The sequence below is a fragment of the Pagrus pagrus genome (assembly GCF_965226575.1).
Source record: "Pagrus pagrus genome assembly, chromosome: 22".
Taxonomy (NCBI): Eukaryota; Metazoa; Chordata; class Actinopteri; order Spariformes; family Sparidae; genus Pagrus; species Pagrus pagrus.
Window position 1 is genome coordinate 5,366,904 of NC_140204.1, and position 14,942 is coordinate 5,381,845.

General features: G+C 43.8%; 1 protein-coding gene across 1 annotated transcript in view; it reads right to left on the reverse strand.

Moving 5' to 3' along the window:
- col4a5 (collagen, type IV, alpha 5 (Alport syndrome)) overlaps positions 1-13,733 on the reverse strand; it is a 44,126-nt gene extending 30,393 nt beyond the window's left edge. The window contains exon 1 of the mRNA XM_084344352.1: positions 13,438-13,733. Within this exon, the coding sequence (XP_084200478.1) occupies positions 13,438-13,530 (93 nt within the window). The 5' untranslated portion in view covers positions 13,531-13,733. The remainder of the gene's footprint in view (positions 1-13,437) is intronic.
- Between the last annotated feature and the right edge of the window lie 1,209 nt (positions 13,734-14,942).

Genomic DNA, 14,942 nt, shown 5'->3' on the forward strand with positions numbered 1-14,942 from the left:
CGCTGTTTGGATGAGCTGCAGCCTAACCTTAATATTTACCCAGAAGCCTCGGCTGTAGACAAAACAAGATGAGCGCAGGATGTCCTGATACCGTATCAGGGAGCTAGAGCGGCAGAGAGGAGGAACATACGACGGATCTGAGCTCAGATCTGAGGACGTCACGTATGATTCAGATCGTACGGAGAGAGTTAATGATGCAGAGCCGTAACAACATAAAGTCATCTTACATGTGAACAGGACATTTTCACATGTGAATCACATACTTTCATGCTGTGATTGACTCCCATTTGACCCACAGTGGGTCCCAGGGCTGTTGGAGTCGACACCAGCCCTTCATGGACCGGGCTTTGTGCACAGACGGCGCTGTCATGTTGAAACAGGAAAACTTTTGCCACAAAACTTGGAAGCAAACATTACATTGTTTGAGAATGTGCCCGCTGGCGAGAGACAACTTTTGTTTTGTTTTTTTCCTTCTGAACCCTCTGAACCTTTGGATTTATCATCGTCGTAGCTGGTTTGACATGTTTTACTTATAAGAGAGTTTTTTCACCATGCTGTGGTTAACTTTCTCCACTATGAGCTCACCTGGCCAATATTTTTCTGATGGTTATGTTAAAACCAAGAGGCGTTCTGCACATACCATCTTTCTACCTGTTCGCCTGTAGTTACACGTCTCCACCACATGAGGGCAGCAGGAAACATGGAGGTAAAGTGATGAGAAGCACCTCAGCCACAATAAAGACTCCATTATTTAGACATTTATTAATAAAGAAGCTGATAAATCAATTAAAAAATACCTTTTTTTAAGAAATCAAAACATGAAAGTAATAAATAATAGCACTCTGGATGAATTTTTCTGCTTCTGTTGCTGCAAATCCAGCTCAGACAGATTAAACAAGATAACTGACGTGTCACTCGGCCTCAGTTTGGTTTATAAATGAGCAACATTTACACTTTATTTGCTGACTGTGTTTTTCCTGCTGTAGTTTGCTTCTCAACATGCTCTCTCTTGCTTCTCCCGTGTCCTGAATGTCTGATCTGATCTGGTGGAGAGGCAGGTCGCGGCAGGTTGCTGCCCTGCCTACATTTCTCTTTAATATCCTCCTCACTTAAAACTGCTTTCTAATGAGGACAGACACATATCTGAGCGCTGTAGCTTTAATGTTACAGAGGAAGATCCACTGTGCAGCTTCTCAGCGCTGAAAAAGTGAGAAAAAGTGAAACATTTTGAGGGGAAACGTGGACGACTTCAACCCGGAGATGCTCAACAACATCTGCTCTGTGTGCTGTTATAGATTAGCTTCTCTAGCTTAGCTTTTAGCTTTAAAATGGTGGATATTCAGTCATTTAGTAAAGCCTTCTTTATCTTTACGTAATCCTGATCTTTACCTCTCAGGAAGAAGAAAAAAAACGTATTTTAAAGGGGCAATACGCAAATATTTTAGTTGAAAACCTTCAAAAATTAATTTAAATGATCAACAACAGATTACGTTATGATGTCTTCAGAGATATCTACTGAAGTCAGCGTGCTAACCAGCTAGCCCCGGCCCAGTCCAAAACCGCTAGCTACACGGCTAACCGAGCTATAAGCTATACAATTAGCAGCAGTTAGCAGTTACTCTAATGGTGTTCTGCCTCTATTTGTTTCGAATACACATATTTCACCTTCCAGCTTTGTGGCACTGCACCTTTAAGATAATTTAATCTGTTTTTAGAGGGTGTTTTAGCCCACGGCAACAAATAAAGTCATATTTAATCCTCTTTTTCTTGCATAAAACAACATTTTAAAAGCAAATCCCAAAGCCCACCAGTTCCTCAATGAGTAAGGAGTAGAAATACTCGAGTAAAGATCTACTGGAGTACATTCTCCTCAGCCTCTCCACTCCTTCCTCTTCTTCTTCTCCCTCTCTGTGCTGTGACAGATGTCTGATATTTCCCGTCGATCTTGTCGGCGGGGGTCTGTTTGTGTAGAGGCCACGAGGAATGCCGTGCATTCAGTGTTGACACGCACAAACACACACATGTGCACCCACACATACACACACACACACACACACACACACACACACACACACACAAACACACACTCTCTCTCTCACAAGCGGGAAAATAATTAAATGAATAAATAAATGAAGGTATGTCTCTAGTCTTCATACTTTGAATTTCATTCTGTATTGCCAATACACACACACACACACACACACACACACACACACACACACACACACACACACACACACACACAACACACACTCATATCTGAGGACATCATCTGAAAAACATTCAAGATTGTTTTGTAAAAAATAGAAGTCGGACAAAAGACAATAAAGGAAGTTCAACAAACAATAAGAGCGAAGGAAAACACTATTTCAAATTAAAAGCTCGCCATTAATCACACTTCTACCACAAATTGGCGCAAACAGGTGTCAAATTAAATGAAAAGTCCTGAGAGTCTATGACGACAAGCACTGAAGCTGTTCTGGAAGCTTTAATAAAGACACTTAATGGCGATTTTTCCTTAATTTGTCACCAATCTGTGCGTCTACATCAACAAACAGAAAGAAAACAAGTCGCAAAGTCTTTCGAAATGAAAGAAGACACCAACAAGTACGTCAGAAATGCTCCAGCTGTCCCCAAAAACTCCCAAAAAACTTCAAAATAAAAGATAGAAGAACAACAACTAATAAATAAACATGAATTGATTCCTGTGACTTCGCCTCCTGCCTCCCTCTGTCACTCAACAATGTGAAAAATGCCCCGACAGAAACATGCAGCTCGCTCTACGCCGCTGAACATTATCCTCCGACTGCATGCTAAAGGCTTAGCTGCATACCAGGCGGCACACTGACCTGGGATTAACTACGACCGGGCTCCACCTGAGCATCACACACACACACACACACACACACACACACACACACACACTGAAACGCAGCGGTGTGCGGCTTAGTGTAAAGTCCAAACAGTATTTGTGACTTCTGTATGTACAGTACAAGTTATTAGGGTTTGACCGGAGTCTGATCTGATGAAGAGGGAGGAGGAAACACAGAACGAGTCAGAAATAAAGGATGTAAGTTATGTAAGTAGTGACTAGTTAGCTTCATTAGCCGTGGAGCTAAGTGGCCAGAGGATCATCAGGCAACACTTCCGCTCCACTGAGCATTTTTATCATCTTTCAGCTCTTGTTTTGGTTTTAAAAGGACCCCAAATTTACTTCCGCTGCGCTTATCCTCCTCATTTCCAGCCGAAGATGACAACCTGATGAAGTTAGCATCAAGCTGGGGAACGAAGTGCAGCGTTTAGCAGCTAAAGAGCTGGATATTTTTCTTTGGGGTTGGAGGAGACCAAAAACAGAGCAAAAAGTAGATACATTTTAAGCCGTATATGTATCAAGTGGCAACAAACACACAAGTCTTAATGAAAGCTGATTTTTTGGATATGATTTTGTGCTTACAGCTTGTTCTGCTGCCGCCAAGTCATAGAAAAATCAGTCAATACAGTTAAAATTTAGGCACTAAAACCATTTGACTGAGTTAGTGAGTCGTACAGTTTCTTATTTTGTCCAACCAACAGCCCCAAAACACAAACACTCTTTATTTGCTGTCATAAATGACAAAGAAAAGCAGCAAATCTTCACATTTAAGAAGCTGTAACCACCAAACGTTTGACATTTTTGCTTGAAAAATGATACAATTGTTTATGTTATGGTAGTAAAAGGGCTTTTAATTTGAAACATAAACAGGAAGAGCTAAGTTCAAGTCGTGAAATAAGACTTCCTCATCCTCCTTCTTGCACCGTCCTCCATCTTTTCCACCCAACCTTCTATCTGTTCATCTCACATGAGCCACCACAATCCCATGTTTGCCTGAGAGCGACCGATGGCGAGGAGCGATAACACACACACACATACACTCATGCTGCTGTAACACACACACACACACACACACACACACACACACACAGCTTAGTGTGCTTAACGTGTCGTCTGTGGGCGCTCAGAGTGACGTCATCGGAGCTGCTTCAGAGCGGCAGAAAGCTGTTTTGACTGCGTCGCTTGGCGCAACCGAACACACAAATGAGCCTCGTTTGTGGCTGAATCGACCTTTTCGTAGCGTGGGAGGGCGTCTGGTTCTCTCTTCTTCTCTGTTCCCTCACTTCTTCTAATGCTTTCTCTTCCACCTGTTTCTTTCATCACACTAGCAAGGGAGGAAACAGTGTTTCCCCGAACGCCTCGTGGGACAAATGGTATGAGCGAGTGTGTCTTTGTGTTTCACTTTCTTTACATATTTCAGCGTATACAGTTACACACATCACTTTTTATATACTCGTCCAGACCTTTCCTCCTCCTTGCCTAAAAACAATTGAGGTATGTTTACATTTTTTCCACCAAGAGCCTCTTGTGGCTCCAAGAATTATGACCTCTTTATCTCATGGCAGATGGAAGTAGGCCTGCAGCACTGCTAACAACAACATCAGAGCCAGTACTCGGCTCTTTAGCTGCTAAACGCTCCAGTATGTTCACCAGCTATCGACACCAGCATTCAACGGAGCACGTGACGATTGTTTTGACAATCGATGAATCATTTCAGTCGAACATTTGCTTCTTAAACTTGAGGATTTGCTACTTTCAATGAAAGCAAATGAATAATCTTTGGGTTTGGACTGTTGGTCGGACAATAGAAGTAATATGAAGACGTTACATTTGCAGTTAATGTAAACTGAGTGAATGTTTGCCAGCTGGAAAGTAACAAAAAAGCCTTTGTGTTGCATTCAAAGCGTTGTCAGGTAAATAAGAAACCGCCACCTTGAAAGCACAATGGTAACTTTGTGCTAACTTTTGGACATTTTATAATCTGAAGACTGATCATTTTATCGTGAAAAGTGGCAGATTAAACAACAGACTGGAAACAACAGTTCAGTTTGTGTTTTACGTTCAGCTTCCAATTTTTAAAGACAAATTCAGACGCAGAGAGAAAGACACGAGAAGTGGCGGTAGACAGGGAGAGGATGCGTACAATACATACTGTACACTGAGCCTGTAGTTTAAAGAGGTTAGAGGGAAAGAGGTAGACATCTGTAGATCAAGGTTGCCCGCTGATCTCAGACAGATTAAACCTCCCTTTTCTTCTGCAGAAAGAAAGAATGCAAAACAATAAATGCTCTCGTTCAGAGGAGAAATATGTAACGCTGTTCAATCTCCATCTCCTGTATTTACTTCGTTTTTCGAGAGTTTTAATTTTGCTTCTTTCACAGGTTTTATGAGGAAAAAGGGGAAGCATGATGAAGAGGAAAAAAAGGATGAAAGGGATGATGTTCTTTCAGAAAAAAAGGAGGTCAGGAAAACACAAGAAGAAAGGGAGGGAGGTGAAGAGGACGGCATGTCTTGTGACTTGCTCTGTGTAGGTGGACTTGTCAGGTAGCCCGTTGGATCGGAGCCACACACAAACACACAGAAACGGTACAAGAGAAATTCAGATAAAGCTCCTCAAAGGAAACATTTGATCACAAGTTGAGGCTTGAATATCTCACACACAAGTTATTCATGCGGTTGGAAACATCTCCATCAATGAAATGATTCTTCTACTCGCACAGCTTCATCTTCCGGTTCAGATTATCAACAGTAACTAATGTTAAAAGTTGAAACTCCAGACGTCTGACTTCTCCATCAGCACATGAAAACAATATAAAAGTTGGCTCAAAAAGAAGACAAAACACGAAAAACACATTGTGAAACGGCAGAAATTCCAGGTCTGGGTCGCCACCACAGAGCTGATCCCAGAACCAAAAGACATTCAGTCCCACGTAAATCTCTCTCAGCTGGTTTAAAGTAAAAGAAAAACACTCCTCTGAGCGTGAAAAGATCTAAAATTGTCATGGACTAAGACTCAGACAAGAAGATGTAGCAGATTCAGACTAAGATACAGACGCCCGTATGTGTGCAGCAGCTTACTCACAGCCTAGGACATGTTTGTTTATTTATCCAACCACAAGTTTAACAAGAGCCAAAAGTAGTTAAACTTACTATCGATGGCCATAAGAGCAGGTTTGGATTACATACTGCTGTGTCCTCGCCCATGTACAGAGGAGGCTGTGTCTTCGCCCATGTACAGAGGAGGTTGTGTCCTCGCCCATGTACAGAGGAGGCTGTGTCCTCGCCCATGTACAGAGGCTGAGTCCTCGCCCATGTACAGAGGAGGCTGTGTCCTTGCCCATGTACAGAGGAGGCTGAGTCCTCGCCCATGTACAGAGGAGGCTGAGGCCTCGCCCATGTACAGAGGAGGCTGAGGCCTCGCCCATGTACAGAGGAGGCTGAGTCCTCGCCCATGTACAGAGGAGGCTGAGGCCTCGCCCATGTACAGAGGAGGCTGTGTCCTCGCCCATGTACAGAGGCTGAGTCCTCGCCCATGTACAGAGGAGGCTGTGTCCTCGCCCATGTACAGAGGAGGCTGAGTCCTCGCCCATGTACAGAGGAGGCTGTGTCCTCGCCCATGTACAGAGGAGGCTGAGGCCTCGCCCATGTACAGAGGAGGCTGTGTCCTCGCCCATGTACAGAGGCTGAGTCCTCGCCCATGTACAGAGGAGGCTGTGTCCTCGCCCATGTACAGAGGAGGCTGAGTCCTCGCCCATGTACAGAGGAGGCTGAGGCCTCGCCCATGTACAGAGGAGGCTGTGTCCTCGCCCATGTACAGAGGCTGAGTCGTCGCCCATGTACAGAGGCTGTGTCCTCGCCCATGTACAGAGGCTGAGTCCTCGCCCATGTACAGAGGTGTGACCTCGCCCATGTACAGAGGAGGCTGAGTCCTCGCCCATGTACAGAGGATGAGTCCTCGCCCATGTACAGAGGCTGTGTCCTCGCCCATGTACAGAGGCTGAGTCCTCGCCCATGTACAGAGGCTGTGTCCTCGCCCATGTACAGAGGAGGCTGAGTCCTCGCCCATGTACAGAGGATGAGTCCTCGCCCATGTACAGAGGCTGTGTCCTCGCCCATGTACAGAGGCTGAGTCCTCGCCCATGTACAGAGGCTGTGTCCTCGCCCATGTACAGAGGCTGAGTCCTCACCCATGTGCAAAGAAGGCTGTGTCCTCACACGTGTACCAAGGATGGTCCCTGGTGCTCCAAGCTCCCACTCCTGACTGCTAGCTACATGGCTAACTGAGCTAACTAGCTTACAGTTAGCAGGACTTAAAGGGTCAGTTATGTGTGCTATACATTCAAAGGTTCCAACAAAGGCTCTTTAACTTTAATCTGTAACCTAATTGAGGCCAAATCCACAAAGAGCTCTGCTTTAATCTGGATAGTCTCACTTCTCTTCAAAGGAAGTTCCTCTCAGACCTTTAAGTCGCTGCTGTTTAACCCTCCAGATCTGAGATTCCTGACTTTTATAACCCCAAAGAGATCCCAAGAAACTTAAAGTCTGTCACATGAAGCACACAGAGCTGTTGTCATGTGGGGGGAGCCCTGAATAGCAACGACTATGAGCTGCTTTAGGGGGTCATTAACGAGTAAAAATAGGTTTAGACTGCATGGTGGTCTGGAGAGAATATAATAAGAAAGATGGACGGATGGACGGATGGATGGATGATGGGAGAGGTGGAAAAAGAGATGCTGACCTTTAAAGCCTTAAACCAAACAGTGAAGGATGGAGTAAATAAAGAAGTCTCGAACAAACACACCCTGTTTACCCTCCTCTTAACGCTCAACAGGGGAGGAGGAGGGGTGATGATGGGGTTCGAGTGTAAGTGACAGGAGACGAAACCTTGTGCAAAGAGATTAAATGAGATTATGACCCAAAGCAAAGGGAAACCAAGCCGGGTTGAGGATCATATTATTATTATTACTGTTACTTCTACAGCTTCAGCTACTAATGCTATGATGCTAATTCTAGCATGACTGGTACTTCAACTTCAACTCCCACTACTACTATTTCTGGGACTATTGGTTCTACTATCACTACAAGTACTTCTAGTGCTACATTTACTGTTGATGTTCTATTTAAACTACTGCTATTAAACAACAACTACTGAAACTACTGAAAATACTACTACTACTACTACTACTATTACTGCTGTTGCTGCTGATACTACTACCAAACTACTAGCGTGACTACTGCTACTACTACAACTTGTACTGAAACCAATACTATTCCTGCTTTTATCACCGCCACTACCAATACTACAACTGCTACTGTTATAAATACTGCTGTTGCCGGTACTACTACTGCTACTCTGTGATTGAGACTACTGCTATTACTACTAACACTACTACAACTTGTACTGAAATAACTTTACAACTAAAAACTAATAATACTACTAGTGCAACTATAAATACTGCTACTGCTGTTACTGCTAATGCTGCTGGTACTTCTACTACTGCTAGCCCTGCAACTCTTACTACTGCTGTTACTCATTCTACTACTACAAATACTCCTGCTGCGACTGAAACTACTGCAGTTACTACTTCTAAAACCACAAACTACTACTCCAAAGTCTTGCTACTCCTGAAGGAGAGAGTGAGTGAGAAGGTGGATGAAGACGAGGAGGAGGAGGAGGAGGAGTGTGAAGGTAATTAGCTGTCTAAACATTTGGCGTTAGCTCTCACTGACTTTTGTCCACCTGTTAATCCTGACGGCATCTTCGGCTCATTGACACCACAGTGTGACTTCAACCAGGAAACACACACACACCCACACATTATGTACACACACACACAGCACACATACCTTCCTTTAGCCTGAGTAGCTGCAGCATGAAGGAGTGAATATGATGTACCTGCTTGTGCACACGTGTTTTTGCCCACTCGGCGGCCTGTTTAAGGAGCCCTGCTCTCAGAGCAGGTGAGATAAAGGTGGAATTTGCCTTGGAGAGCAGACACAATAGGAGGGAGGGATGGGGGAGAGAAGAGAGGAGGAGGGAGGCGGGAGATACTGAAGGAGGTGGATGTAGTCTGTTTTCAGTCTCTTCACAAGCTCTCATAGGGGTTGAGGTTTGTTTTTAGGCTTAAAATGACCACAAACAGCCTCGAACTTGAAGAAATCGTGTGAAATAAACATCCATTTATGGATAAACTACTGTGATAAACAGTTTAAGTTAAGTTAGTTGATACACAAACTTACTGGTAATCTGGATACATAATAAATCAGAGTAAACGACGATCAGGAAAACCTTCTGCTGGTAGCGCCAAGAACATATGGGTGTTTTCCCCCCTTTATTTAGACTGTAGGGCAGCTGTATCCTGAGTAGTGCTGCTAACAAGCTCCAGGAGGCTTCAAGTAACAATAACTTTTATTTTCTTTATTAATCAATTGATTGATTGGTCTATAAAATGTCAGAAAATGGTGAAAAAGCCAAAAATACTCCATTTACTGTCATAGAGGAGGAAAGAAACCAGAAACTATTCATATTAAAGACGCTGAAATCACAGACTTTTTACTGTTTCTTTAAAAAATGACATAAACTGATTAATTGATTCACAACAAAAGCAATTAATTAAAGCTGACGTCCAGCACTGTGCTCTCTACAGAGACAACTGATCAGACATCGTTATCTGTACCTGTCTCTTCTCCTACTAACTCATAAATTACCAAGAGATGTTCAGGTTTATTGTCACATAAGACAAAGAAAAGGTGCAAATCCTCACATTTGAGATGCTAGAACAAGCAAATGATTGTTATTTGTGAATGAAACATTACTGATTAATTTTAAACAATCAACTAAATCAACCTTTCTTGGCATTCATGGCTTCATTCGACAGGACAGGCTAAGAGACGACATGCAGCAAAGGGCCACAGGCTTGAATCAAACCTGGGACACAGTCTTTGGCGATTTATGGAGACTGAGGCTGGATTTTTAAACTAAATTGGGTCCAAATTGGATTATTTTTCAGTATGAACCTGCAGTGAAGCTTAAACTGGGAAACAGCTTTTATAATTCAACCCAAACTGCACATAAATCTCCCTAATTTACATCCAATCTTTCAAATTCCAGGTGGGACACCTTAGTTCCCTTTTTTTGTGTTTTTGCACTCAGGGAAACGAAGCGAGATCAACAGACGGGTGAAGAGGAAAGAGAAGAAAAACTGGAGACAAAGATGAGAATAAAACAGCGAAGGATTTCTCTGGAGAACGACCTCGTCTCAGTCTGTCACTGAACGATGTGTTTAGCTAACAGAGCGCAGATTTATCTGCACAATCTGAGGATGTTATGGCTAACAGCCTCCCTCTCACACACATGTGGGTCAGGTGAAAGGTTAGGGAACCCGTGAGGCTGTGGGTGGCTGTGCAACCGTGCGTGTGTGTGTGTGTGTGTGTGTGTGTGTGTGTGTGTGTGTGTGTGTGCGTGCGCAGGAAAAGCTTGCATCAAATTAAGTGTGTGTGTTTGCGGTTTGCGCAGCATGACGGGTTCAAAGGAAGACCTCCAGGTATACATTACAGCTGAACTCCCTCACCTGGCTGAAGAGAGATTCATATCTGGGGCGAGGATTAAAACTGCACACACACACACACAAACACACATGCATACTAACACACACACACGACCACATAACTATGACACAGTGATGTTTGAGACGCTCTATTTATAACAAGTTAATGATCACAAACTAAATGAGATTCAGTGTGTGTGTGTGTGTGTGTGTGTGTGTGTGTGTAATCCTCTCACTGTCCTATAAAAACCATGTATCTCCAAATCTCAACTTTACACAACCTCATACACAAAAATGGCTTTTTTAAGATAGATAAAATGTGTTTATGAAGTCATTACGTGGATTTTTAAGGGTTTTTGTGCGACATTTTGACACAAAAATGCCATAAATTAAATGTTTTATGCTTCATTTATATTTAAAGCGTCAGCGTGTTTGGAGATACAAGGTTTCTAGAGAGCGGTGATGATGAAGACGAGCTGAAATCAGAGGAAGTATTTGGTGGTTTGGTGTCAAACACACCGACGCCACTAGGGGGCCTCAGTGAGAGCACTACAGGGCAGACATAACAGTGTGTGTGTGTGTGTGTGTGTGTGTGTGTGTGTGTGTGTGTGTGTGTGAGAGAGAGAGAGAGAGAGAGAGAGAGGGAGATAAGGACGACCACACCTGCATCTACCTCCCTTTTCGTCCACATCTTCCTCTCTTCATCATCATCATCACTAAAGCTCCTCTGTCCCCAAGGTCAAGAATGTCTTTTATGAACCTCAGAGCTTCCTCCCTCATCCTCATCCTCATCCTCTCCAGGAGGGGTGGGGTCCGCCACATTCCTCTCTGACAAAATTGAACCCCCCCCCCCCCCCCCCCCCCCCCCCACCACCACCACCACCCTCCAACCCCTTTGACATCGCCATGGCAACAATAACAGCCACATAACAGCACACAGCAGTACGCCTTCATAATTTTGTCTTATCTCGCTTTTACCTGTGAATGAAAAGTCATTAAAGGAACAGTTCACACAAATAAATAAAACATCCAGTCATTATCTGCTCGCTCTCGTGTCGATGGATGAAGTTTCGCAGCAAAACAGCGTCACGCTTCCTCCTAAACAACTGAAGTAGATGGGGACTTGTTACAAAGAAACATAAAGTGGCTCCATACAGCCGCAAGATCTCAAATTGATTTGAAAAGACGTTATTTACGCCCTTTTTTGAAGCTGGAATCTTCCCTGCAGCTGCTAAGCTAACAGTGTTAGCATTGAGGGCGTAAATACCTACTTTTATAATAAATCTGGGCTCTCTGTGAAGCTGTATGGAGCCATTTTTTGCCTGTTTTTAACCATTTTAAAACCAGTCCCCATCTACTTCAGTTGTTTAGGAGAACGCTGCAACGCTGTTTCACTGTGAAGCTCCAGAACTGTTTTGCAGACTGCAAAACTACCTGACTTTTGCATTTTCTGGGATGCGAGTGAGTAGATGATTACTGAATTTTTCATTTTTTGGATGAACTGTTCCTTTAAATAATGACTGAGATCGAAACTATTGTAAATATTCTACTAAAAGAGCCTCTTTAATCTTTTAGGAGGTGTAAATGTTTGCTTTTTTATTCTTCACGCGTGTAAATAAATGTCTAAAATGCCACTTGTAAGCACAAGAAGGTCTCAAAGTTCACATTCAGCTGCATATTTTGCAGCCAAGATGCATAAACTCAGCAGAAGAAGCCACCTGGCTTGTTATTTATCCAAAGCTGATCTCTATAAACTGTGAGCCGACGCTCTGACCTCAACCTAAACTTACTTTAAGTGACTTTACGTCAGTTCACTGGCCTTAAAAACTCACTTCCTGCTCTGTTTGTGCCTCTAAATGTCTTTAAAGTCGGAGACATGTGAGAGTTTTCTGCTCATCCTGATGATGAGGCCCTGATTGGACACGCCTGGTGTGTGGGCGGAGCCGCTGTGGAATCAAGCTCATGAATTATTAATGAGGCGTGAATATTCATCACATACATTAACGCAGCCTGCTGGAATATTACATGAGCAGAAAGTCAGACTGAGACTCTTCTTCTGATTTGTGTCTCTGGTGATTCAGGGATGTCAAAGATGTTCGAGTTAAGCGAAGAGGCGCAGCTGGGATGAGATAAGTCAAACAAATGTGAAGTATGCGCAAACACACACACGCGCGCGCGCCCACAGACACGAACACACACACCTCCTGGATGTCTGCACAAGTGCAAAGACGAGTTTCACCCTCACAGCTGATTAAAAAAAGCCACTAAAGTCACGTTTTCTCACACGAATCAAGCAAAAATCATCCAGTAAAGATGGATTTATTCATCTGTGCAGGAGGAACCAGGTGCTGTCAACATATAACACACCTGCAGGGCAGATAAAAGCTGCTGAAGAGAAGAAAAAAACACACATTCCCTGTCACCAAACTAAATTACGCACCACATGTCTCGGATAAGGACGCGCTTTACCAGGAATATTGCGGTTTATGTTGTTCTTCTTCTTCTGAAAAATATGTCTGAAATGTCTCCTGACGTGATAAAGACGCATGCAGGATCGGGATGGACTGGGCTGGCGTGTTGCTACAGGTTGTCGCGGGGAGCACAGGGAGGAAGAAACGTGATGCGCAGGGGAGCCGGAGAGAAACTCCGTCCGCCAGAAAACTACAAAGAGTCCTCGACGGTGGAGGAAAAAAAAAAAAAGTGCCATAAAAAGCTGCCCAGAGAGGTGTTTAACTAACCTGACTGTGTGGTTATTCTTCCAAAATGCAACAAAAAGGAGAATAAGGTGCGGATTATTATTAGAGGCACTTGTTTAACGCGCCCTCTCTATTTATAAACCTTTTGCTGGGAGAGCCGGTGGTGTCCCGGCGCCGGCTGACTGAGAGCAGCAGCTCTCCCTCTCTCTCCCTCCGCTTCTTCATCTTGCGGGGTGAAATCAGCCAAAAGCTTTTTTAAATAAATCTGTGCAAAGGAGAAACAAAAAGGAGGAGAAGAGGGAGAAGTGGAAAACGCACTTACCATAGACTCGGATCGCTGCACCGCGACGCACAGGGCGAGGAAGAAGAGCAGCGGCGCGGCGAGCTGTCGCAGGCTCTTCACGTCTTGATTCATCTTGGGGGGAATAAAACAAGGATCCGCCTGCGTTAACACTCAAACTCTACGGCTCTCTACTCGCATGTCATAGCGCTGCTGTCCCCCCCCGTGCACACTCAGCGGAATAGAAATAACTAGAAAGTCTTCTTCTCCCTTCTTCTCCCTCCTCGGCGTGTTGCGCTTGCAGAGGCTCCTAGTGGACCTGGCTCTGGCACCGTGCGCCTCTGCAGTCCCCCTCTCTAACTTTTTCTCTCCTCGACTTGCAAACCTGCCCCAGCCGGATCTACTTCCCAACACCCATGGCGCACTGATATCGCCCCCATGCACCTACAGCAGCACACACAAGTCATCTAAAGTACATTTTCTGGCCGGTTCGCGCATTAAAATCTGCACATGGGCGTGCGTAAAAGTGACTCCAGACAACAATTCGCGTCTCCTGTTTTAATTTCTGCTCGTATAAAAAGAATTTGGTGATGTTAGGACCTCTCACGCGCGGATGGATATGTTGCCTTCCTCCCTGCCTGTCTATCCAATCCTACCCAAGGCCTGAGGCTGCACAAAAAGCTTTGACTTTAAACCTTTATTTGACATTTTCTATACGCCCGGACACGTTACATTCCTGCCAGATTATTAAAGGTCAAATACTCACTTCTGACTCCTGACAGAGGGATGCTGCTGGCAGAATAGAAGAAAATGACACTTTTTTTTAGAATAAAGTGTGTAATCCCTCCTGCTTCTCATTTTACTGTTACATTCCTTCAGATGTGAGCGTTGTGAGATTAGCTGGAAAATGTCACATTCACACCTGCTGGTACTGATTATCCTCAAACTATATGGACGAGTTCGTCAACACGTCCAGAGGACACATGAAATTGATTTACTGACATTTCAATTTCAGTTTTCGTGACAATAAGTTATGAAAGCACTAAATCAGCCAAAACGCAAATGAGGTTCTGAATGGGGGCGAGCTGTTGTGAAGCAGCAATAAGTTTATGATCATTTATCTGTTTTACAACTTGTATTTAACAAACTTTTCTGGCTGTATTCAGAGTTTTGAAACCAGATAAGAGTGTTGAACCAACTGTCTGGCAGACTTTTGCTTGCAGAACCAACATCAGTATCTGTTCTTTGAGTCTTTTTGTGTTGCAGCGACTGAAATCCTCATAAAAATCACATTTCCAAAGCAAAGGAGCAATTTCCCGCACAAACCTTTTCACCTTCGCATCGATTGATTTATTGAAAAAGGTCGACACTTTGGTCTCAGAGACCTTCCTCGAGTTGTGAGAAGACAGGTATCATCTTCAGGAAGGTCTTTTTTAATAAATCAGTCAATGCGAAGGTGAAGTGTCAAGTGTGTGTTGGAATTGCTCTTTTTTCATTGCAAAAAGATATTGAGAGAAGTAACCAGCACACATTTGAAAAGAAGGACA